A 25,403-nucleotide genomic window follows, 5' to 3' on the forward strand; every position below is an offset into this window, starting at 1 on the left:
CAGTATTCGAATGCGCTTCAAAATGAATTTAAATTATTCTAAACCGCATTTATTCCCCTGTAAAGGTGGTTTCACTGCAGTGCTATGCCGTGAAAACAGCTATTCAGGGAAATCTGCACTTCCACGAAGCCCCACTTCAAGGTTAAATGAACCAATTACCCTCACATCAATTCATAATTTTTTAAGTATAAATGTTATATGCTTATATGCTCTAAGTAAAGTAAATTTTAGATCGTAATGTATTTTAGGGATTATCACTTGCATTCTACTGAAAGTCAAATCCTGCTACTATTCAAAGTTGCTTTCACTTCCCTTTGAGTCAAAGAGAATGACACTAGCACATGCCTTGTTGCAAATGAAAAAATATTGTGTAGGTTGTTGGGTCATGACAATTGTGCTCATTTTTCTTTATATATGTCATATATATACTATTCGAATTCGATTCAAAGTTATTTGACCAAATCACTATTCGCTTCGAACCTAAAATTTACTGTTTGCACAAGCCTAGTAATGACATCCATCACATCACGTGCTCCAGAGAAGATTGATAAGAAAACAGCAAAAGAAGTAGAAAAGACAAATGTAGGGTTATCCCTTCTTTTTGTTCATTTTTTCTACTTTCTTCCTTATCCACGTTTTCTTCTTGCCAGTTATTGGGAGAGCACATCATGTGACAGATGTCGTCATATACCATGTGTTTTGGGTGTTAAAGGTTTCAGTTGCCTGTGTTTGTCCTGCGTTTTTATTCTCTCCGTGTATCATCTGTTGTTGGGGGGAACTTGTCAGTGTTGGGTCTAAGCTGTGTCCACAGGACTTCTTTGGCTTCACACTGAATTTTTCTATGGACTCGCCAAGCAATTACGTGCATTAAAATAACTCTTCTTTTTTGTTGACAGAGACATCTCTCCGCTTCTCCGCTGCCGCGACCGCCTGCGATCGCTCAGCATGTACAACCTGAAGAGCTGCGGTGGCGAGGAGGCAGTGCTGTGCCAACTGCAGCGGTTGCAGCACCTGGACGTGTCGGACGACCGGGACCACCCGCTGGACCTGCTGCACCCGCTGCGGCACGATGTCTCGTGGCTGCTGCGGGACCCCCAGAGCTTCCCACACCTCGTCTCGCTGGACCTGTCCGGCAAGGACGGACTGACCGTCGAAGCTCTCAGGTCAGTCATTTGTTATCCCTTAAGGGCCCTGGGTTGCAAAATATTATATTCCAGGTCACATTATTATACAAAGAAATATCGCAAACGAGGAGGCATGTTAGCTTTGTACACTTCTATGGAACCGGGAAAAAAGATGATTCAGAGTTTCGCCGTAAGAGCAGGGCAATGAGTGCGATAGAAACAAATTGGAGTGTTATACAAAGTAAGGCTAGCAGCTAACTCTTCTGGATCTGATCTCGCGTAGCTCTAAACATGCTGGTTTAAGTCAATATGTCTGCTCCAGGGAGCGAAACGGGAGTGCTGGTAAGTGCCATCATGATATACAAGTGGGCATGATGGTAGCGATTCATTGTGATGTGCAAGTGGGTGTGCTGGTAAAGGGCCATCATGATATACAAGTGGACATGATGGTAAACTTTCATTGTGATGTGCAAGTGAGTGTGCTAGTAAAGAGCCATCATGATATACAAGTGGACATGTTGGTAAAGTTCCATTGTGATGTGCAAGTGGGTGTGCTGGTAAAGGGCCATCCTGATATACAAGTGGACATGATGGTAAAGATCCAATGTGATGTGCAAGTGGGTGTGCTGGTAAAGGGCCATCATGATATACAAGTGGGCATGTTGGTAAAGTTCCATTGGGAGGTGCAAGTGGGTGTGCTAGTAAAGAGCCATCATGATATACAAGTGGGCATGTTGGTAAAGTTCCATTGTGATGTGCAAGTGGGTGTGCTGGTAAAGGGCCATGCTGATATACAAGTGGACATGATGGTAAAGATCCAGTGTGATGTGCAAGTGGGTGTGCTGGTAAAGGACCATCATGATATACAAGTGGGCATGATGGTAACAATTCATTGTGATGTGTAAGTGGGTGTGCTGGTAAAGGGCCATCATGATATACAAGTGCACATGATGATAAAGATCCATTGTGATGTGTGAGTGGGTGTGCTGTCAAAGGTGCATTATTTTACCGTGCTTTGTCCCCTCTTATTTTCCTTCCTTGTGTTCATTCAGTGTGCAGATTCCTTCATAACGGATTTGGAATGCCAAATCATAATGCTGAATTTTGATTGCGTGTCGTCTATCAGCTATCCTATCAAATGGTGAAGCTTTGCACAATTTTTTGTGGCACAATACATACTTGTGGTGTCAACCATGTGTATATATGTAATCACATGAGTCTCTCAACACTCTTGCTTGACATAAGACATTTAGGATGTTCTATTCATGCTGTAGACATATCAAACTGTGTTTTAGCGATTGCAATGTTATTGGGCTTATCTGGTCGAGGTTGCTGGGTTTAATTCCTGTGGAAAGTTTCATTTGGTATAATAGTTATCTTTTGCTTATCAACTTTTATTTGTTCATATTTCATTCTTTATATTTCATTTGTTACATCGGGGTGCTGATATCACAAAGAACTTACGCGAGCTTTTCCTGCACTTTTCGCTTCTAACGACTCTCCTTATGCTTGGGCATTAAAAAAAATGTAGTCCGTCATGACTGATGGGGAGGTGTCATCGATAACCTCTGGAATCCGAATGCATTGAATCTGAAGAGGTTCACAAGTTAGTCCGATGTACTTCAGTGGGAAAGATATAGGCTCCAGTTAGCAAGCTACACGGCAAGGTCTCTGGTATTAGTATGCCTTACTGCATTACATAACTGTGTTGCAGTGAAGCTTATTGGAGGACATTTTGCACTCGCCAATTGCACTGTCTTCTTCTCTCTTTCTTAAAGGGGCCCTACAACACTTTCTCAACATGGTCAGAGAACGCTGCTGATCGGTAGTCGAGGCTTCTGAAAACATGTGAGCCAAACATTATAGCGCAGCTCGTGGCCTGGAATTTACAATTAATTCTCAAAGTCAGCTAGAAATCGTTCCCTCTTCTTTCTACAAATGATGCCATATACCCAAATTACCATGTCATATACCCAAGTTCACGGCCCCTGGCTAATTTGAGCATTGTGGGCTGCATAGTTACCGTGGCCACCAAGGGAGGCCGCCAGGTGCCTGCGCACGCGCGGTCTTGTTGCAAGCAAACCACGCGTTTGAAGAAAAAAAAAGTGCTCAAGGTCACAACGCACGCGTAACGTGACTTCTTCCCCCGTGCCATCCCTCCCTGCTTAGCTTCCAGTGCGCTCGTCGGGATGAGAGAAGAGAGAAAGCAATTACAGTGTGCGGCATAACTCCGCTCGTGCTTGGCGGATCCTAAAAATTTTTGCGGCGGTCGATTCACGAGGCATTAAACTAATTTAATGAAGCCATTCGATGGTTACTTGGAAAAGTGTTGCAGTGCCCCTTTAAGATTTCCTTATTTCGTTTTTTGTATTAAAAAATATCGTACGTGTAGTAAGATACCCCTCACTGGGAAAGCAGCTGGTGTTGTTGGGAATTGAACCCTTTACCTTGCGCTCGGTAGCCGACCACTGTAACCACCATGGCCCCAAAGAGAGTGAAGGTTTTTAGCAGAGATTGTTTTCCTCCACTCGAAAGACATATTCCCTTTGCCAGTATAAAAAGGAACACCGGATTTGTGTTCAAAGCTGGTAATATTTATTGTATTTGCTTGCATTCAGAAAAAAGGTTGTGTAAGGGAGGGAAAAAATTGGCGTGGTTGAACGCAATTAAACAAATGTGAAGAAGTTTATTGGCGGTGCGTTCCTGTGGTGACGCTCTGAACAAACACAGCGAGTCGGGGCAGAGCACCGTCCAGAAAGATGCCAGCGACCAGCAGCGCGAGGCGAGCGTTGGCGATACTGCCGACCGGCGACGCGTCTTCTTCTTCACAATTCGCCCCCGCCGAAAAAGAGCCATCCTGGCGACCTAGGCGAATTGTGAAGAAGAAGACGCGTCGCCGGTCAGCAGTATCGCCAACGCTCGCCTCGCGCTGCTGGTCGCTGGCATCTTTCTGGACGGTGCTCTGCCCCGACTCGCTGTGTTTGTTCAGAGCGTCACCACTGGAACGCACCGCCAATAAACCTCTTCACACAAAGTTCGTCGAGCGACAGCTCAGGTGCGTGGAGGTGGCTTCACCTTGGCTGAGCTCAAACATCAGATTCACGGAACGAGCAGTTTTTTCATACCTCGACGAGTGGAGCTATCTCTCTGAAACATAACAAAAGCAAGTGAGGCTCTTGTGTGTTTGCATTAACCATCGTTTGGGCATAGGTGAAGCGTTTCCTTGCATATTGGTAGAGATTGTACCACTTCTTGGTTGAAACCTCTGTTTGCACTCTGTGCAGGAGTTTCCTGGAGGCCCACCCAAAGATGACCTTCCTGGGCCTGGTGCAGACGGATGCGTGCTTTGACGACTTCTTCACTCGAGAACTTCCCGCAAACTCTGACCTTGTGGTGAGTAGCGGCGGCCCTGATGGCGATTGCAGCTGGCTCGGTTGTAGTGTGCTTGTATCTCACAGGAGTACGGCCCCTAGTGTGGGTTCGGACATAGCGAGCCACAGGGCCACTTTGCCGTCGCCTCGCATGAACTAGCGCGCTGCTGCGCACGTGCATTCGGGCGCAACAAAGGCACCGAGTGCAGCGTGGCGAGTACACGGTACTGCTCTCGAAATCCGCAACACTTTATTGCCTGCGGCAACACCACATACGCAGTACAACGCCCGCTCCCAAAGGCGGCGGGAGAAGCACAACAGGCTTAACCACGCCACGGGCGAAAATACAGTAAAACCTCGTTATAACGAAGTGGAAGGGGGAGTCGTAATTACTTCGTTATAACCATTAGTTCGTTATAGCCAATATCTATTTCTACCGACAATTAGCACGCAAGAGAGGATGTACTCACCACCAAATCTCACAGCAGCCCGCCACGCAAACGAAAAACGGCCGTCCACACGGAGAAAAACTAGCAAAAAAAAAAAGAACAGCAGAGAACTGCTACTTTATTCACGCCAAACTCGGCACACCAGCTGGTGGCTCACTTAGCAGAAAAAAAGTCCTTAAGGGGGGACGCGGCTTTCGTATCGCGAAGAAGTGCTATCGCGAAGAAGTGCTATGGCGAAGAAGTGCTATCGCGAAGAACCGCGTAGAAGTGCTATAAAAAAATTGTTGCGCCTGCCGAGGTGGCGAAAATTATTGGGGAAATCGCAAAAAAACACTGATTTTCAAAAAATCATAGCTCCGCAACGACGCCACCGGGCGCCGATATCTTGGGCTCATCGGAAAGCGCATTTCTCCGTCTTCAAATTCCCCGCCGCAGCTGGCTCCTCCCTTCGAAAACAAGCGCACAAAAAGCAAATGTTCGAAGGTCGTTTCGAGCCCTCCCATTGGCCGCGTCCGCCATGTTGCCCCAGCGCGCCTCGCCATTGGTCCGATGCTCGCTCCGGGAGATCGTCGTCTGCAGCTCGTGCGTCTCAAGCTCACGGCTGTCGAAAGTCGCGCTACTTCGTTGCGTGTTCGCAATCGCTCTGTGTTCACGGCTCGATAACTTTGAACAAGAACTACGTTTTAGTTTGGAGCTACTAGCGGAAGCTTGGTGGGATTACGATGGCGCGCCGCACTCGTAGCGAACATCGCAAACGCGCGTCTCGGACCGACTTTCTAGCGTTGACTTGTCGGATCCGTGGTTGGAGGTTCTGCTAATGCGCACTTCGGACATCGTGACGAAGATGATCGCAGGACGACTCTTTGTACTCGCTACCACGCCTTACGAACTTTGAAACATCGGGCACCGCGGCCGGCGCGTCTACTGCTCGGAGTCGTCACTAGGCCTAACTCCGCTCACGGCATCGGCACGCGAGACGAACCTCGAACTTTGCGGGCAAGAGCAACGCGTTAGCGGACTCGCGGCAGTGTGCTTCTTCGCAAGGAACGAAGCGCTTCCCCCGCCGGCTTCTCGGTACAGCGGATGGTCATTTTACGCATCGGCAGCGGACCCCACGGCCAAGCTCGTCGCGCAGCGGGCGCGCGTCGGCGTCCCGCAATGCGAGGCCAAATACGTTGCGCGCCTATTTTTCGTCGCCGCACCTAGGCATATTGCGCATCATCACCGAATGCCGCCACCCAGCACATCGCGTGCTTACTTCCCGGACTATGCGGCCGAGCACTTAGAGGTGAAATAAAGCACTGTTGATGCAATTTAGGCGCGCTTGGAGCCGTGCGTGGTATCGCCGTAAGCGCTCATGAATCATCTGAAAAAATAAAAGCCTCGCAGAAAACCGTGTCCGCGACCGGGTGAATGATGAAGCGCATCGCAGGCGAGGTTTACAAATTAGCTTGACGAGTGAAACAGGGAGATGAATTCATATCTGCCCAGTTCGCGTCTTGAATAAACTGCTAAGGAATTCCTATTCCACCTATGTCTTGGCCATAACTGCCTGTTATTTAGGAGGAAGTGATAGGTTGCCATGATGAGAGCCGCTTTTAGTATCCTATAAAAATGATTCAATGATCAATTGCAATCAAGACTGTTAATTATGTTAATGAGAGCATGAATACAAGAAAGCTGGCAAATCATCATAATACATGACCTACTTGAATTACAATATCTTGTTTTTTGTCATGTCTATTACACCACTTCATAACTTCGTTTAAATTCATGCTACATGTTCTTTGTATATCAGAAAAGGATTTTAAGAAAAAAGAAAGAAAACAAAGGCACAACCGATGAAAGGCCACATGTGCAGGAGGTCCAACCTTATAAAACACCTTAAAGATCACAATCTTCTTGTGTTTTAGAGAAGCAAGGCACCTCAAACTAAAGACAGGGCACTCAAGAAAGTGCACATTACGAAGGACTCAAAAGATTACGACCCCAGTGCCTTTTGATGAAGTAATATCGTTGGTACAACTTTAAAAGCCGTTTTCTCAAAACGACTTTTCTTGCTTCCTGCTTCGCTTGTTCCGCTGATTTCTCACTGACCGCTGGGTCTATTTCAGTTCCGTTTTTTGTTCTATATTCCTTGAAGCACAGTTCAGGGCGTGACATTCTTGCTTTTTCAGTATGGCGTTTTGATAATTAGCTATTTGACGAGTTGCACAAAGCCTCGATGCCTGTTGCGCAGTCACATCATGAAAAAGGAAAACTAAAAAAATTTTTTTTGCAAATAAAAAAATCTAAGAATGTCACGCCCGCAACCAGACATCTTAGAATGCATAGCACTTTGAACGAGTTTCCTATCGCATTTTTTAAGCGAGTCAGACTCGGAACAAAAGCAGAAGGTGAAATATATTGTAAATCAAAAAGTTGTAAAGATATATTCATGAAATTTCTACAGTAGCATTAAAACAACATTTCAAATAAGTGTGCCAATTTTCATCAAAATCCATGAAGAAATAAGAAAGTTGGTACCGAAAGCCACGTCCCCCCTTAATAGACTTCTGCCGTGTCTTCCTCAGACGGATTATGGCTTTTTCGGCCGCTGCCGCTATATCGCGTCTGTCCTCGCCGTCATCGTGAGCGCCGAAGAAGCCGCGCAGCACGTCTGCTGCATCCAGCGCTTACGCGGACATCAGGACATCGGGTTCGCCAATTCCGGGCTGTCGTCGACACATTTGTCACTGTCGTCATTCACCACTCCTGTCACTGCACGCACAATTTCAGCCTCTGTCAGCTCTTCGGTTGTCACCGCGTCAGCATCGGCACTGACGTACGTGCAGAAGGTGTCGCAGTCGGGCACGACTCCGGCGTCAAGGAGAGCGTCCCACGACGCCAGGTCTTGGTCGACGGACTGCGCTTCCCCGCTGACAGCCCCGCCGACGATGTCGTGGCGCTCCTTGAAGCGCTGCGCCAGCCGTCACTCACCAAAAAATCGTCGTGCCCCATGATGCACGCGAGGTCCCTCGCTTTCCGCTGCAAAAGTGCCCCACTCACCGGAGTGCCGCTTGCTCTCACTTCCAAAAACCACTTGAAGACCGCCTTCTCAACAGCTTCGAAGACGGCGGTTTGCAGCTTCTTTCTGTCGCCTTTGACGCCACGTGCGACAGCATCGGTGACTGCTTCTTTGTTGCTCAATATCGTCGACAGCGTGCTCAACGCTATGCCGAAATCTTGGGCCAAATTTTCTTCTTGACGCCGGACTCAACGACTTTCAACATAGCCGCCTTCTGCTCGATTGTAATCGTTTTGCGCTTTTGTTTGCCGTTGCCGTCGCCCATCTCCTGTCTAGCGGCGGGAACCGAGAGAGACGCTGTTCTGATGCATGTGCAGTGAACGACAAGCCATAACAAGGCCCGCGATCGCCGCGTCGCCGTCCACGTGCGCAGCAGGAGAGCGGGCGGGTCCACGAGTTCCGCTGGAGAGGGGAGGCTGGTGATATGCGCGAGTGGGTCCACGAGTTTCAGTGGAAAGGGGAGGCAGGCAGACGCGCACCCTCGCACGTGTTGGCAGGCGGCTCCTCGGGAGCGCGAGGCGTGAGTTTTGAATTACCGCATCCGGGATGGGACGTAAACCGTCACGCGCTATAAGACATTGACTTGCCGGGTATCAAAATGATCAGTAAATGCTCGGTGGGGAAATAAAAAGGTTCGTTATATCCATTGTGAGGAAATTTTAGCTTCGTTAAAACGAGGTTTTAAATACATGGGCGTCTATGGGAATTTCAAGGGGAATTACGATTGCTTCGTTATATCCATTAGTTCGTTATATCCCGCTTCGTTATAACGAGCTTCTACTGTAAAACACAAGGGTGCCGCTAGCACGTCTCTGCGGGCAAAGGGCTCACGGCGACACGCCGCTGAGGGAAACGGTCCCTCGCGACTACGCTGTGTACTTTCACAGTCAGCGACCACAGGGCCCGATCACTCGAGCGAGGGCAAACTTTGCTTGCGTTGGCTTCGATAGGTGCGGTTTCGGCGTGGTATGACCACGCGTGAACACACCGCACCGCTCTTCGGCCTAGTGTTCAGAAAGGACAACGTAAGGCAAGCACTCGCCGCTGGCGCAAGGCACCGTTAGTGAACTCCATCTGAGCGAGCCCCAAAAACAAAGGAGCCGACGGATGGGAAGAAAAACATGTGCTTACCCTACGAGGTGGGCAGTGAACGGTTGTGCAGCGCGAGCGGTCGGTTTTTTCAATCAAGACGCTGCCACGACGCTGCCTGCGTCGGCGCCGCTGCGCCGCGAGCCAAGATAGGGGAGGGGGGACCGTAGGAGAGGAGAAAGAGGGGGAAGTGTAGGAGAGGAGAGGGTGATACATATCACGTACTGTTGCAGCGCATTGTCTTTAGGGAGCCTTCATGTGTGCACGCCCCCTCCGTTTTTAAGAATGGTTACACACTACTACGACGGGAATGAATGGGTGCCGCTATAAGCAGCTTTCCCCTAAAAACAGCGCCAATTTACGCACAGAGGAAGAAGGGAACAACACAGGAGGACAGGCACTGGTCCTTGTCCGTGTGTAAAAAGTGCTGATTTTTTTAGGTAGATCCTCACTAGTGTTGGCAGTAACGCGTTACAAGTAACGGCGTTACCGGTAACGTGTTACTGTTTTCAGTAACTTAGTAACGTACTCGTTGCCATTTGGCAACTGTAACGGGTAACATACTTACGTTAACATATTTCGGTAACGTGGCGGGTCCCGTTACTTGTTACTTTTTATTCCAATTATTGCAGGAGTTTTGCGCAACCTTTCTACGTCTTGTGGGAGCCACTTTCCCAGAGCACGCCCCGACGTTATTTTGTCGCAGCCGAGGACTGCTGTTGGCCCGCCAGGCGTTGACAAAGTGACCCCGCACGGGGTGCTTTGTTGCGCGGGGCAGATTGCAATGGGGAGCAAACTGCCGAAATTTCTTAAATAGATGTGCTGGTTTCGGCTACCTTGCTATTGAGGTTCAAGTTGTCGTGGATTGTCGATGAAGCGAAGCAAAATGTGGTCCTCGAAACCGTCAAAAGTGAGCTGCCATGATTGGCTCAATTTGCGCACATTAAGACTCGTGGTATAGTTACCCGCCTGAGCTCCAGCAAAACGGAGGATGATTTCTGAAATGCCTTCTCGGCATCATCGCCAACTGAAGATGAGCGACTGTCTCGGTACCTTTGGTGCCGCATGACATTGCGCTTTGTGGGCTCAAGTAAAACTTTCCGCGCTTTCATCTGCTCTTCCTGAAAATGAATACAAGAATACCGTATAACGCATCCTTCGAGCACCTATTTAGCGTAGGTGCGGACTTATATTCACTAAAAAGCAAGGCAAGCTGTCAGATGACAGCTTTAAAATGCAGATGTTGCTCACGTTCAGCAAGTCGTAGTTACATTAGGAAGTTGCAGATGCAGCACTCTAGCACTGTTTTATAAACTTCGTTTTCACAAATAGTGTTGCTTCTTCCTATCTACAACTGTGACTACATTTCTGGCTATTAACTTCTGAGCGAGTGAGGCTGACCTTGAACACTTCAACGTGCAAGCTTTCAATTTTTTCGCTAGTTATGCAAATTGAAGTGAAATAAAATTAGATGCGTAAATAGTTTTTCCCGAATTATGACATTTAAGCTTCTCCTTATTGCTATAAAATTTGCGCATTTATTTTGTTTGTAGAAACATGCCGTCATAATTACTGCAAGTTTGCTGAGAGTTCAGAGAGGTTTTCTTTTCAGAGAACGTTGATGATAAAATTGATCATTTTGCGTTTAATTTCTTGTTGAGAAAAATGGCTTCACCATGTGGCTCAGAGGTACAAGCCATCACGTGTAACTGTGCAGCAATTTTAAGCCATTATACTATACAGAAGGTATGGCACATTTGTGCAAATTATTCTTGCTCAATCAGTATTTCAGGTAAAATTATTGTTTGGGCTAAAACTCTTTTGTGAAATATAAATATGAGCTTTATAAAATTGTTATTGTGGGTTCCTGCAACGAAGATGCGCTGAATAAAATTTTTTACCATGGAGTAACGGCAGAAGTAACTTGTTTTAGTTTTTTTTTGTAATGGTAATGAGTTATCTTTTTTTATAGGTAACGTAGGGCGGTATCGCGTTCTTTTTTTCTTTGGCGTAACGAGTGACATATTTACAGTAGACTCCCGTTAAGACGAACTCGAAGGGACCGCGGTCATCTGTTCGTCTTATCAGGAGTTCGGCTTATCAGAAGTGCCCTCAAAAAGAGACATGCTAACATGCCAAGTGCATCCGAATATGTTACTTGAAAACACTGAATGGAGTACTCACAATGGGGACAAAAAGACAAGAAAAAGCATTTATTTGGCTCATTTAGATAAAGACTATGCCTTCAAGCAGAGTGTTTACACGAATCTTATGAGCACCCGATTTTGCATGTTAAAAAATAAAAAGCTCATGAAGATATTTGCTACCACATTTTAAAGGGGTCATGAACCAATTTTCCAAGTAATGATCTAATGACCTCAGTATCGGAGTTTACTGCCTCCCGAATCGATTGCCGCAAAAATTTCTCGAATCCGTCAAGAATGAGCGGAGTTACGGGGGTTTGGCGCACACTCTCAGCGCTTTCTCTCTTTTCTCGTGTCGACGAGCGCACTGGAAGCTAGACAGGGAGGGATGGCACGGGGGTAAGAAGTTACGTCAGCACGCGTCATGAAACGCAATCGCTCTCCCGCTGTGATTCGCATGCGCGAGTGCGGCTACCATGTAAATTTAGCAGACTGAGGAGTGCGGCGCGGGCAAGTGGCAGCACCCCAGGGCAAGAAGCGCATCTCATCCAGCTGTCGGCCAATAAGCATGCTATATCTCTTGCGACGTAAACTGGCAGATCCGCGACGTCAACGTGCAGACGCCCCCGCCCACTGACGAGAGTGAGAACCGGCCTCTGTTTGAAAAGCCTCGGTCGCATGCTGTTGGCTTGACAAAGTCATTATACGCTGAGTTGCTTAAGAAAGTCTGCAAGGTTTTCTTCGAGGTCCGGATATTTTCCCGTTTTCGGCCCGTAGTAACTTTTCCTGATCGCCGTGCAGCTGAAGACATCCCATCGCGCTACTCATGGTCACAAGCCTTGCGCACACGAAAAAGACACGACGCAGCTATATTCACTGTGCAAAATAGCCTTTCTTTGTCGTGCGCTTCCACAACCAAAATTGCTCATCACAATTTGCACTTCACTGGGAACAGATACAACGCGCACAGGTCCTACGCAAACAACGTGATTTGACCAAAAAATACATGTGCTCGGCCGCCATTGTGTGATGGCGATGACAATGCACTTGACCCCTCTGACGGGAGTGCACCGCAATCGTACTCGATTGTAATGCACAGACAATTTTTGTTCCTGTTGTCGCTTTCCTTTCCTTTTTTTTTTCACCACTCCCCTTGCATTTGCCCCTCTGACCACAGCAGAGGGGCCCCAAGCTCTTGTGTTCTTCTGTCCTCCTTTGTACTCCAGCTGGGAAACCGAAGAACGGGGGGGAGGGGGGAATACAAAAGGACGCAATGGCTTGGGGGTCCAAGTTGTAAATCCCCTGACTCTTTTTGTTGCTTTCTTTGCTGATAAAGCCCACACCTCCCCCACCCACAGGCAGGGGTTGAGAAGGGATACCGGCTTTATCCGCTGACCGGTCTTCGTTTATTTCGCGCCCTCCGCGTCGCGATTTGCTTCGCGTCTTTGCTCCAGGAAGCGCTTTTTTTTTCATCTTGTTTGCTTTTTCTCAGTCGCCTGAATGCCCCACCAAGACTGCAGTGTTCGTTTCGCAGAATCGCTAGCGTTGTAGATCACCGCGAAAGTTCATCTTAACAGAAGAGTACAGTTAGGCAGTTCGTCTGAAGCGAATTTTTTTTTAATTGAGTCTATGGGAAACCAAACAAGTGGTCCCGTGTTGTTCGGTATAAGCGAGAATTCGTCTTAACCGAGTTCGTCTTAACGGGAGTTCACTGTAGTTACTTTTTCCGGCCACGCATGCAACACTGATCCTTACCAACGAGCTCACTTCCAAGCGCTATTATGGGGAACAGTTTGGCACCCTTTTTAGATGCGAAATATCTTAAGGCGGAGCTCAATCCGGTAGTGGTGGTGGTGGTGTGCGGCATGACCGCCCTTACTGCGCATGCGCATACCCTCTCCACACACCTCCTCTCCACTCCCCCTCTCCCCTACCCTCTCTCCATACCCACTCCCCTCCCCCTCTCCCATACCCACTCCACTTCCCCTCTCCCCTCCCCCTTTCCACTCTTCCTCTGAAACGCGGGCTAGACATGCCGAAATTCTCTCCTGCGCAACGCCGCGATGAGCTTGAGCGCATGCGCGTGCCCTCCCCTTCTCCTCTCCTACGCTGCGCCCCTCTCACCCGCCTGTCGATCGCGTTCCCCGGTCGCCCTGTGAGAATTAACGGCCAGGCTAGATGGAAGATACGACGCGCGTAGCGTCCCTCTTCGCGTCCCACGACGCGAGGTCGGTCGCATGCCCAATGAACACCAACGGAACGCGATCCGATCATGCAGGTGCTCCGGCTTCGCATCGCCTCATGGTCCCCTTTAGCGGGAGATGGTGTAATTTTTTTAATAATCTCGATTGCACACGATGCACACTAATCTCAGATGCTGCTCGACATTCGCGTCACGTAGAAAGCTGCACTGACAGTTGCAATTTGGCATGCAGGTTTCTGTAGCACAGCTATATGGGCAGCGATGGGTAGTCTTTAGAACTTGTGCCACCCTGGATATTTATATCAGCTGGGATTAGTGGAAATAGGGGCAAATTTCCGGGCTGTCAAATATTGTAGCATTGGTCACTTTTCCGTACATGCTTTTCCTTCTCTGCAGATAACCGGCTGCGCTGATGAACGGCAGATCCTGGAGGCCCTTCGGAGGTATCCTGATCGGCCATACTATGTACAGAAGTCACTCTACTACCTCTACCAGTACACTCTGACCTACTCACAGCCGCGGGTCGACGTCATCAAGGTGAATTTACATTCTTTTCGGGGGCGGGGGGACGGACGTCTACAGTGTGCATAATTTATTAAAGGGGCCGACAACCGATCAGAGCGTGTCACAAGACGCTGGTGGATGTGGAGAGACTGTAAACTATTGTGACAGAAACGCACTCTTTTCGGGATTTCAATAGGATTTGTATTTTTTAATTGGATTTGAAAATCGCAAAGACTGGTATGTCACATCGCCTGGTGACAGGCCTTGGTACTATGATTTGCGCGGGTTGCTGTACGTATTCTGGTGTTGCTAGGCGCACCACGATTCATGCTTAAAATTACAGTACGTATACAGTCAAACCCGGATATATCGAATCTGAAGGGGGTCACAAAAGAGTTCTATACATAGGTAATTCAATATACAAAATATTTGATATATCTAAATTATATTGAAGGGGATATTACAACTGTTCAGTATATACAATAATTCTTTATATGTGGGTTCGATATATGCGGGCTTGATTGTATCATTAGACTTCCCCACTTTATTCCGTGCTTATTACGAAGTAAAAGGAGTTGACGCTGAGAAGCGGCACTGCCTTTGTGGCAACTAGTGGAAGTGTCTTTCGTGGCATTGTCTTTCCTAAACTGAGGTAGTTACAATGTAAATCAGCATATCACAATAATCGTGGATGAGAACTCTATGCAGTACAACAAGAATTCATGTTTTAAACCCATGTGAAGAAAAGTCATGGTAACATTCGCGAGTGAGTAGACATCAGGCTGGGATTTCATTCACAAATGTTGAACATACCATAACTTTTGTTCAAATGGGTTTAGAATGTCAACTTTTAATGTATTGCATAAAACTCTCATTCCAGATTACTGGGATCTGCTTGATTTACTTTGTAAATTTCTCATGTGGGAAAGACCTCGCGCCCAAAAATGCACATGAAATGTTGCATTTTTTAATGACTACGTATGCATTGTAGTGGAAAAACAATTGCATATTTGAAATCAGCACAGAGTTATACATAAACGTGGCAAGTTTCATCAAGATCAATCAAAAATTTTTTTAAATGTTTAAAAAGCAGTGTCCCTCTAAAATTTAATTAAGTGTTAGCAACCCTGTGTGCCATAACATGTACGCTGGGTTTCAGGGAGTTTCAAGAGGAACTACAGTGGGGTGCAGTGTAAACAACAAAATAAAGATTGGAACACTAGTGGCGTCATGCAAACTGTCTGCAGCGTCGAACAGTCTGGCAGCAAATGCATCGCCCCAGTGATTTGCAGACCTTTTTGTTTGCCAGATCTGGATTTTCCGTTTGATAGCCTGCTGCAAAGAGCTGGGCAACAATGGTCATCATCATCATCATGTGAGCCCTGCCGCGTCATTTGCGATCGTTTGCATTTTCAGCTGATCTTGCCAGGCATGGCAGAGCACCCGCGCGTGCTGGCCATCCAGATGGCAGCCACGGCCTGCCTGTACAACCTGTCCAAGGGCACCCTGGGACAGAAGGTGCACCCACGGTGGCTCCGTCAAATTGTTGAACTCACCCTCACCGCCATGGAGAACTTCCCTCGGAACCAGCAGGTGCGTGACGCAATGTGACACTGTAATGTGGGCAAGAATTGCTACTTTACTTGCAAATGGGCTGTTAAACCAAAACCACTGCAAACGTGCCTCCTCTGCACAAAATTAAACCAGAAATGAATGAGCAATTTTGATGGGTGAGCAGGGTATACCTAATGTTCCTTTTATTGAAGCGACTAATATTTGGTACTCCGAAAGTACAGGGTTGCATTGTTGTTTTTAAGTATACCGTCGGTGTGCTGGTTTCCCCCGATATGATGAGTAAATGAGTGGCAGTGAGACCTATTTAACCGAAGTTCTTTAACTTGTTATAAATGTTTCTGTATGGCCTGCAGAATGCATCCAACCATCTCATCCATGGGCAGCGTCGTTTTGTCTGATCTCCCACTTCGACTAGCATCAAATTTTTCACCATTGAGCTGTTAGCTCGCGTTACATGGACAAAATAAGAAAGTTTTTGTTTCGTTAATTTTGCTTTCAATGAACATTCGGAATACCCGCCACAGTGGTCTAGTGGTTATGGTGCTCAACTGCTGACCAGAAGGTCGCGGGGTTGAATCCCGGCCGCGGCGGCCGCATTTTCGATGGAGGCAAAAATGCTTGAGGCCCTGTGTACTTATAGATTTAGATGCACGTTAAAGAACCCCAGGTGGTCGAAATTTCTGGAGCCCTCCACTACTGTCCCTCATAATCATATTGTGAGTTTGGGACGTTAAACCCCAACAATTATTATAATGAACATTCAGGATGAATTTCTTATGACCAGTATACTTGTTAGTGTGTCTGTTCATGGGATTCTCAGAACTATACACCAGCACCATAGCTCAAAAGAGTCTAGTTTTTTTTCCTTTCATATTTCGGAAAAGTTCATGACTCGCACCCAGTACGTTACCGTGGGAAAAGGCCATTGCTGTCTTTCCTAATGCTATTCTTCGCTGCTACGATCTGCATCTCTAATGGATCCTAGGAAAGCATGGTGTTCTGCAATGTCTAATACGTCATTATTTGCCTGAATGCACTCTGTTCTTCACCTGTTGTCTCGAGTCTTTGTTTTAATGTTCATTAGTGTTTAGTTTTTTTTTTTTTTTGTTGACTTTTTCTGCGTAGAAGTCTTTCACTCTCTTTGTGGCCCCTTTATTATCATCACATTTTAGTGACAGTGAAGAACCAAACAGCGCTAAAACTGGGTTCACATCTAAATTATTATTTGGTGAACCTGTGCTGATTAATGCAAGTGATACTCAGTTCACCACGAGAATGCCACAGTCGTTACTCCTCGAGTCCAATCACAAGAGCCAAGCTATCCACTATTTGTGGACAGCCCACCGTAAATTTCAGATTATTTGCTGGTGCTTGCGTAAATTAATTAGTGTGCAGCACCACTCATGCTGCACGTGAAATCCGGTGAGACAAGGTCCCTTTTGCTGTAAAACTGACAATAACATTGAACACATTTTTAAATGCAGATGGATGCCACTTGTGTGATGCCACTTGTGCAAGTTACAGCTAGAGACCGGATTTTAGGCAAATGCCTATTTTGTTCCTTGCGCTCCTATCGCGCCACTTTGATATATGAGCATGAATTAGAGGTTAAGAAGGGCTTTTATAGTGTTTTTATAGTGCCTATAAGTGCCTATTTTTGGCATTCATGCCTAAATGCTTACAACTGCGTATAAATGCCTATTTTCAAAATTCGCGCTTATATGAACACTATTTAGCCTCAAGTTTCGCTCCCGGGAGCAGTTTGAGACCGTTATTCATGCTACCAAGCAACATTGACGGTTCGGAACTATGGGGTTCAACCTAGTCCTCTAGTTCAACCAACTCCCCTAAACAACCGCTAGCAGCCGTGAAGTGGGACACGCCAGTGAGCATTCGCTACCACAGAGACATGGCGCGAGCGGTTGGCGAATGCGAGAGACCGCGGAGAGCTGTCAGTGGAAAGGAGAGTGTAGAGCAAAAAAAGGAATAAAAATGTGATGTGCACGCCGTTTTTATTTGTGTAATTTACTTTGCAAAGTGTTCGCTGCAGTAGTGTAGCCAGATTTTTTTTTTGGGGGGGGGGGGTGTTCAACTATTATGTAAGTTCTGGCGTGCGTTTGTATGCGTGCATGTATATATATATACACAAGCAAAACTGAAAAGTTTCGGGAACCCCCTGACCCCCCCCCCCTTCCGCCAGGATACGCCAGTGGTTCACTGCCAGGGGAGAAGTTCGCTATACACGATTTGACCCGGCCAATAGGAGGAATCCCTCCCTTCCGGTCTTTTAGCGATCTGGCTATCGGCTCCTACTCTGGCCTTAGTCATACCGAGAAGACACCCAGGAGTGTGTTGATATGACAGTGGACACTTGACTCACCGTGCAGAACACGGCAGAGACCGTGTTCTGCGAACCGTGCGGGACAAAGCACAATTGCGCGGCTTTGTTCAACTGTTGGCGCCTTTATGCCATCTTAAGCAATAACAGTATTGTTTTCCCGTCGTAAATGGAGGTCGCGCACGTCTTTGTTTGAAATTATTTGCATTTATGTGGGAATTTATTGTACCTATATTCACGATTTTGGAAGCCTAAAATGTTGCTTTGCCTGCCTATTTTTGGTGCCTAAAATGAGCTTTTTTAATGCCTAGAAATCCGGCCTCTAGTTGTAACTTGATAATGAAAGGGGGTTGCTGATATCCTACTTGACGTTAAGAGGGAAAAAAAGAAAAGTTGGGGTGGGCCATGCAATTCATGGGACTGATAACCATGAGAGCAACAGATTGGAAGCCAAGAGTTGGGAAGCGCAGCTGAGGACAGCAGAAAGATGGGTGTCCAACCTTGTGAAAAATGTCTCACCTTGTATTGCACTGTAAAATTTGTGGGTGTAAGCCATGTTTTGAGGACATAGCTGTACTGGAAAGTGGGAAATGTCTGACGCTTGCTGTACAGAGAGGTTCCACAGTGCTTGTGTAAATCATTCATCAGTGTCTTTAACAATACAGGATTAAGAATTTGCTCTCCTGAACCTGCACTCTCCTGTTATTTTACTGTGCATTTGTTGCCATGCTTGTGTTCTTATAATGTTGCTGCTGTTGACAGTAATGACAATCCACCGAAAAATGGTCACTGGGAAAACGTTAAGCCATGCTTGACTGGCAGTGCAAAGTGTGTAATATTGCGGTGTTTTGTGACACATTGTCTTCTGGCTCCTCCAGCTCCAGAAGAACACGCTGCTTACGCTGTGCAGCGACCGGATCCTTCAGGATGTGGTATGTAGCATTTCATTCTGAAACATTGGTTTTGAAACCCTTTCAAGGGCCTTTCCTTTCATGGGAACTGTACTTCGAGAGAGAGTGAAAGTCGCATGCTTGCATGCCCTACATAACGGATACTCCTCGGTGCATCACTGAGTTGGCACTGACTTGAAATCTTCATGCATTGCTGAGCATGGTATCTCGTCACTGGAAATAAAGCACGAAGCATAACAAAAAAAAAAAAAGACAAAGAAAGATACACTTGTCACTTTGGCACTTTGTAGCTCCCAACACAGGGGAATGTACAGTGCGTGTGGATCGAAACGCGACATGTTAGGCCTAAGTAATTCGCATACTTTCATTTGCACCGATCGTCAGTTCCTGTCATATTGGCATAACTTTAACTCGTGAACGCTTAGATCAAAGCCAACATTGCATTTAGTGGCCTCGTTTGTAGCAACATGATGCGGTTATCTCGAGCAATTGCGCATGCCAGTTGTTGTGTTTCAATTCGCGAGCGCTCTACTCCGCTTGCACTAGTGTGTACGAGCAACATCCGGAAGTGACACAATGATGTACAGTCGCCCAGTTTTTTAACCTGAACGCGCGAGCATCGACCACCGAGTTGATAAGCGCCGTACAACGGAGCGCAGCGGCGAAATGAACGAGAATACATGCATGCGCGCTATGAACAGTCGTGGGCAGCTGCCGTCTGCTAGGCTTTTCCTCAGGAGGCAGCCGTCCAAGACTGCTCATTGCATGCATGCGCGTATTCTCGTTCGTTTCACCGCTCCACTCCGTTGTACGGCGCTTATCAACTTGGCGGTCGATGCTCGCGCGTTCAGGTTAAAAAAATGGGCGACTGTACTTATGATTTCTAGAATTGTTTTAGAATTGATGCATTGATGAATCAATGATTTTTAGCTTAGGCAAGGCGATGCCTTGTCGATTATATGCAGGAACATCTATGTCGTGACATTTACATGCGTGACATTAGATTTACATTTGTAGAGCCGAGAATCAAACCCATGACTTTGAGCTTTGTATTGCAACACATCAGCCTGTTATGTCAGCATGGTAAATGGATAGCACTGTCAGGATATCCTATGGTGCAACTGTTTGAACCACGTAACTAATCCAGATTTGTAGACTAACAGTGCAATGGCATTTCTTCTTGCTTGGATCCTTGTGTAGACATTCGATCGGTACCACTGCGCTCGGCTCGTGATGGACTCTCTGCTCGCCTTTGATGACCCATCAATGAACCGGATGTCTGTGGCCATCTGTTCCATCCTGGCGGCCAAGGTGAGTGCACTGCCCTCACAGTGCCCGCAAGCTTGTTTCACCTAACCTGTGGAATGTTGCAGTTCACTGCGTTGAATGAGGTGAACATAACCCAATTCGTTCATTCGTGCACGACTTAGAGGAGTTGGCCCAAAAGAGCACCACCTAAAAGGCTGCATATTTACACTTACAGTTGTACTAAACAACAATGTTGAATCAAGTTATTAAAGGGGTACTGACACAAAAATCTTGGCCTTGCGCTTTTTTGCTGCAATGTGTTGCTGATGGCCTGTTAGTCATAACATGGCACATCGTTTACTGCAGCATGCGACAGATAATTAATTACAGGCTCCTCATTGCGGAACAGTGTCAGTTTTGCTTTCGAAAACGACAATCCTCCGGGTGCAACTATCACCTAGCGTGTGCAGCGCTCGATCACGTCACCACACAGAACTGTGACGCTCTTCTGCGCAGATCGCGAGCAGCTGCTGAGAAGTAGACTGGTGAAGTGAACATGGCAAAAAAAAATGGCGACTATGACGTCATCATAACTTCTTGCAGCGCGGTCACGTGAGGGAAGTAGGGGGGTCACCGAGGCTCATCTTTCAGGGTGTCAATAGCGTGAGGGTGTCGATCGCTCACGCAAACTTCAAAATTCACTTAAAACACCTTCCAAGCTATACAGCATAGACCACTTATAACGTAAGTTGCCGGAGTCGTGAATATCCGCACTATAAGCGGTACCGCACTATAACCAAAACAACATTTTTGAAAGGTTGCACGCATGCAAAACATGACCAACAGGCAGGCGCGCGATTCCGACTATCGAGGCATGCGATTGGGACGTAAGTTGGCATCCACTTACATTTGGAAATGTTGAACGGTTGGCATCCGCGGACCTGCATTGCTGACATAACGAACGCGGAAAAAATGCGCCGTAATGGGAAGTCGCTGCGGTAACACACTGTGCGTGCGCGATGTCGAAAACGGTGACGACCACGAACCACCACTCGAGTGTTTCACACGCCCGCGTTTTCGTTAAAGATGCAAGTCACCCCTTCTAAATGCAACAATTGCAAAATGTTTCATTGACTCGGCACCAAACCGCAACTTCTGTAGTCCGCGGCCACCGACATGGCGGCTAGCGCTAGTTAGGCCTAGCGTGCGCATTGCAACTTTGCATGCCGTCGCGAGAAGCTTGCCCTAGACAACACGGAGATTGGGAGTAGAAGAGATCGCACTTGCGAGCTAAACCGAGGGCATCACGCGTGAAACAAACTTTCGGTTCGCGGTCGGGAGAACAGCCGCGGCAACCATCCTGAAAAAGTATTCCAAGCTTCTAAGTACACCTGTTGGTGGCAAAGGCGAACGCTCAATCGCATCTCAAAGTATTGTTACTTGCGGGGGAATCGAGGTCGCACGCGCGATATCTGCGCTCTAAGATGAAGCAACTATTTTCCCGACGGAGACAAACAGCGGTAACGCGCTCTTGATGCGGACGCTGGCGCGCGTTCGTAGCGGAGCGCGCATGTCAATCGGCCGAAGGGGGCAAAGGCTTCTCCGTCGGCCACGCAAGCGCTCCCCCTCCTCACACCACGCACGCGCGCCGGGCTGCTGTGGCTGCCCCCCACCGCCGTTCATATTTTTTTCTCCCCCCACTCCTTGTTCGTTCATTCCTCGTCCCCTCCTCCTTTGTAATGCCGTCGTCGCTCTGTCCCCCGCCGGCGCATCTCCGCTGAGAAGCACGCTCGCTCCCTCGCATCTCTGAGAACATTCCGGTAGCTGCATTATAACCGGTCTTTCATCTTGGGGGACTGCACAGTAAGTGGTATGCGTATACATGGAGTTCTGTGGGAGGGTAAACGGGAGTCGGAAAAAACCACATTATAGCCGGTACTGCACTGTAAGCGGTTACGTTATAAATGGTCTGAGCTGTATTTGCTGTTGATATTTTGCAAATGATATACGCATGTTCACGGAAATTGATCCCGCAGGCTATCTCGGCTGCAAAATCTTGTGTCAGTACCGCTTTAAAGTTGGGTAATATTTAAAGAAAGTAATTACTCTTTTGCTTTTCACGTACACTGGGCACGCTTTATATAAGTTTTTTGGTGTATGCACGTGAACATGCTTAAGTGTTCACAAGCCTAAAATTGCTCAGAAAGAATGTTTCTACAAAAACGTTGGAGCAAGGACTGCTTTTCTGTAAACAAATATTCAAACAATTCATGCTTCATGTAATAAATCTTGATAAGATTTTGCTCTGGGGGAATGTGGAAGGCAATTTAGTACGCTGAGGTGAGAGCACGTAAAGTTGAAAATTGGATTACACTCAAACCTCATTAAAACGAAGTCGCACCTGCCACGGAAATAACTTCGTTATATCCGAAAATTCGTTATAAACGTTTATTTGTAACACTGTAGCTATGACAAGGCTATTCTTCATTTACTTCGTTATAACTGATAATTCGTTATATCCGTGTTCGTTATAACGACGTTTTATTGCTTTTTTCAAACTCTTGTCAATTAAGGAAGAATGAATGGCAAGCTCATTTTGTTCTTTTTGCTGAGCCTTCTTGGTTATGTTGGTGGCCACACCAAATCTTCGTGCCAGAACGAGTGCAAGACGGCCAGCAGGTGTGATACGCAGGGAACTTGCACCTCAGTATTTCAGTCATAATGTTCGCCGTCATTTTGCAGATCTCGACTTCCGAGACATCGTCCCTTGGTGCCAAGCCGGAGTACATGGAACGCCTGCTGCGCATTGTCAAGAGCAAGCTGTACGCTGGCGAAGTGGACATCATGATGAAGTTTACGCTTAGCGCCCTCTGGAATCTGACGGGTGAGGGCTACGATGGGAAGGGTCGTTGTCCCCCAGTTCTGATGTCATAGGCACTCGTTGCTCGAAATGATGTCACCTGTCATCTGCTAAAATAAAAACACAATGACGAGGGTGCACGATGCGCACGGATTGAAACATGACAAACTTCTAGTGTAACGGTCGGCACGCGTGATTGCTTGATAACCGTCTCACGTCACTATGAATGTGGCCTCTAAGGGTAATGTTGACTCTGATGCAAGTGTGGGAGGTCACGGGATTGAATCCCGGCCACGGTGGCTGCATTTTTGATGGTGGTGAAAATGCTTGAGGCCCGTGTACTTAGATTTAGGTGCATGCTAAAGAATTCCAGGTGGTCGAAATTTCCGGAGCCCAGCACTACAGCGGCCCTCATAATGATATCGTGGTTTTGGGACATTAAACCCCAACATTTATTATGGTGCAAGTGTTTGAGTCAAAATTACATTGATATGACACAAATTGAAGATGGTGGAAACAAAATTATCTGCATTACTTAGCCTTAAATTGTCGCATTTCAATCCACGAGAGCTGTTCATGTTCTTGGGCTAGCCAGTTCATACTGAAAGCAATAACTGTAGTGTTAACAGTGTGAACACACACACACAAAAAAGTAAAAGAGCAATTGTTTGGGTGTGTTTGCAATACATGTTAGCTCTTGACAACAGCATAAAAGACGAGGTAAAACATCTGTTGTCTTCAGCGTTTTTCCTGTTCTTGTGTTTTCAAGATGTAACAGAAATTGTGGTGAGATCAGTGCTATGTTGTAGTGTTCATCCTGTCACCTTTTTCGGGTGGTTCAGAGGAGGAGAGTCTTTACCTCTTTCCTAAACTATTACTTTGTAGTCACGAACCAACATGCCCCTGCTACTGTTGTCAAGAATTTACAATAATGCCGGATTTTGTTTGAAGTGTGACAAACGAGGACAAGTATGATCAAAACGAGGCAGGTTCTTTCTGATTTGTGTTTCTCAACAAAAGAATGAGTCCCGTATTGACAATTGATTCACTGGTCTCAACTGTGCAGATGAGTCACCCAAGACGTGCTCTGTGTTCCTGTCCAAGGGAGGCATGGAGCTTTTCCTGAATGTTCTTGAGGTGAGTGACGCTGGATTGGTATCTGTGGCATGCTAGAGTTGTGTTGACAGTGTGACAAGCTTGTGAGCGTGAACGTAAAGATGAGATCTGAGCGAATACTTGCTCTGCCACTCTTGAGCCGAAGTCGTTACGGGAAGAACCTGTTGATGATTATGGGGATAGCATACCTATGAAAATTGCTGTTTGGGCACACAATGTGCATCTGTTGATGCAATGGTGAAAGTAGTGATGTTTTAAATGGGTTGTACATATCTTTAGACACTCCCGATCGGATGCTTGCTGCAAACTTGCATAATATGGGCAAGCTGTAACAATCAGCAGGTTTGGAATAAAATACATTCACAAGCAGGTGTGACTTCTCAACATCCTCGTCAGGCTTGCACTGCAGGGTGGGGGACCCTGCCTGTTGTAACATAGTTATTTACTATGGCATGTCTCTGGCATTTCAAGGACAGATGATGACTCATCATTGTACTGCTACTACTGTTAGTGCACATCTGCTTGATGATTACGCTGGCATCATGTACAAACCCCTCCCCCCTTCCTTCTTTTTTTCAGCTGTTCCTCGGGGAGAGTGCCGTAGAAACCAAGGTCCTCGGTCTTGTGGTAAGTCACGTGACGGGACTTTTTTAAAAGTATCATGTTGCATCTCGCAATTCTTGATTATAAAAGAACATGAAAACAATCAGTGAATGATTTTTCAGTGCATGATATTATTGTGAGAGCAGTTGCAGTTTATATAAAAAGCTTTGGTGTAACAATATCTTCAGTAGTATAACGAAGCATTGAACATTTTAAAACTTCGCATCTATAGAACGTCAAGTATTTTTTTAACCCTTTGCAGTCTGAAACCTTTTCCCACCTTTTGTCCATTCTGGTCCGAAACTAAAACACCCAAAGCTGAAGTCAATGCCTGCTATAAAAAAACTATGCCTGGGACGTGAGCCGCAAACGCACCACCTTACCCTTTATTTTGTCCTCCTTTCCACTCGGTACAGTTGCTAGAGCCTCTCGCGGCAAATTCTTGCAACCTGCAGTGGCACGGCGCCGCGCTGCTGGTACCTCGAGCAGACGACTCGATGCGACATTCAGTCACCCTTGCCTGTAATTACCTTGCATGAGCAGACGACATTCATGCTACATATTGCAACGTTGAGATGACGGTTCCTAATAAGTATGCACTCAGATGAGGTGACAGGAAATCAATAGCCGTTATGTGGGCGAACATGTGGCCATAAACACATTTCTGGAGAAATTTCTTGAGCGGTGGCAAAAGCAGTATGCACGGTGGAGTGTCGGCGGAAAGAATGCCAGCGTTGGTGAAACCGACGGAAGAGTTGATCAAACTAGAGCACGACGAAGCGCATCTCCAACGTCCTAGCG

The 25,403-nt window shown here is 46.8% G+C and overlaps 1 protein-coding gene across 2 annotated transcripts in view; it reads left to right on the plus strand.

Moving 5' to 3' along the window:
• LOC119406021 (protein zyg-11 homolog B) overlaps positions 1-25,403 on the plus strand; it is an 82,668-nt gene that overhangs the window by 25,145 nt on the left and 32,120 nt on the right. For both annotated transcript variants that reach the window (XR_007417564.1, XM_037672865.2), the window contains exons 5-13: positions 897-1,163; positions 4,409-4,517; positions 13,844-13,984; positions 15,368-15,544; positions 18,743-18,796; positions 19,976-20,086; positions 22,766-22,907; positions 23,950-24,020; positions 24,579-24,626. Coding sequence is in view for 1 of the 2 variants with exons in the window: in XM_037672865.2 (XP_037528793.1) it covers positions 897-1,163; positions 4,409-4,517; positions 13,844-13,984; positions 15,368-15,544; positions 18,743-18,796; positions 19,976-20,086; positions 22,766-22,907; positions 23,950-24,020; positions 24,579-24,626 (1,120 nt within the window). In the remaining variant the exon portion in view is untranslated. The remainder of the gene's footprint in view (positions 1-896; positions 1,164-4,408; positions 4,518-13,843; positions 13,985-15,367; positions 15,545-18,742; positions 18,797-19,975; positions 20,087-22,765; positions 22,908-23,949; positions 24,021-24,578; positions 24,627-25,403) is intronic.

Source organism: Rhipicephalus sanguineus, chromosome 9, assembly GCF_013339695.2.
Source record: "Rhipicephalus sanguineus isolate Rsan-2018 chromosome 9, BIME_Rsan_1.4, whole genome shotgun sequence".
Lineage (NCBI taxonomy): Eukaryota > Metazoa > Arthropoda > Arachnida > Ixodida > Ixodidae > Rhipicephalus > Rhipicephalus sanguineus.